The 903-nt window shown below is 44.6% G+C and overlaps 1 protein-coding gene across 1 annotated transcript in view; it reads left to right on the forward strand.

Moving 5' to 3' along the window:
- The first annotated feature begins 318 nt into the window (after nucleotides 1–318).
- The window catches only part of gria4b (glutamate receptor, ionotropic, AMPA 4b), a 218,029-nt gene continuing 217,444 nt past the window's right edge, over nucleotides 319–903 (forward strand). The window contains exon 1 of the mRNA XM_037688243.1: nucleotides 319–432. Within this exon, the coding sequence (XP_037544171.1) occupies nucleotides 319–432 (114 nt within the window). The remainder of the gene's footprint in view (nucleotides 433–903) is intronic.

The raw sequence follows: 903 nt of genomic DNA on the forward strand, positions 1-903 counted from the left end.
ACATTCGTCTTGTGTCTCACGTCGCCACCGTCACATGAAGCAACAAAAACCTGAATCTTTCAGGCGTCATCCCACAAACTCTGGGACATTCTGATCAAACTCCTTTATTTTCAAAATGTATGGTTGCTGTTTAACGTATCTGCTCAGAGAAAATAATCTAAATGGGTTGTTCCCCTTGAACTTGCACAGATACTCAGGCTGACAGAAACACCTCAACGACACGAGGTCTTTGTTTACTTGTCAGCAGCAAGTAAAAACAGACTCCCCTGTGTGAAAAGGTCCGAACAGAACCAGAGCGCCAACAGAAACTAGGCGGGAATGTCGGCTTCATCTTATTATTTCTCTGAACCTTCAGCCCACAGAGGAGACAGCTGCCACTTCCAGCTGCTGCGCCTCCCCAACGTGATGGATGAGCCTCCGTCAGCTCACCTCGTGAGAGGAGGTTCCACATTCAAGGTTCTTTATTTGTCATTCGCACCACATGTGGCACATGTGGTGGAACGAAATTGTGTACACAGGGTCCAAGTTACATCCAACAAAAGTATAACATGTAACAGAAAAGCAGTAATAAGATCTAAGATATGAACTAAGGAGAATGTGGTGGTGCTCACGAAGGAGGAGAGAACCACAACCTTATTATCACCCACCACTAAAGTTCAAGGCAGAGTGATCAGGTTTTTGTCTGTACTGTTAGTAAAATTTCTCATGAACCACCCGTTGGTTTGCAATAAAATTCTCAGAAAGTAATCGTTAAACATCTACAGTGGATTACTGTTTGGACTCAGCGGTCCACTCTCTGGACTCTGACTTCATCTGTGTCTGACGCTGATATTCTCTAATGATTTGTCCCCCTCATCTTCCACATAGACAGCCTTCCACATAGACAGCCTTCCACATAGACAG

This window comes from Nematolebias whitei, chromosome 14 (assembly GCF_014905685.2).
Source record: "Nematolebias whitei isolate Nwh7 chromosome 14, NemWhi1, whole genome shotgun sequence".
Lineage (NCBI taxonomy): Eukaryota > Metazoa > Chordata > Actinopteri > Cyprinodontiformes > Rivulidae > Nematolebias > Nematolebias whitei.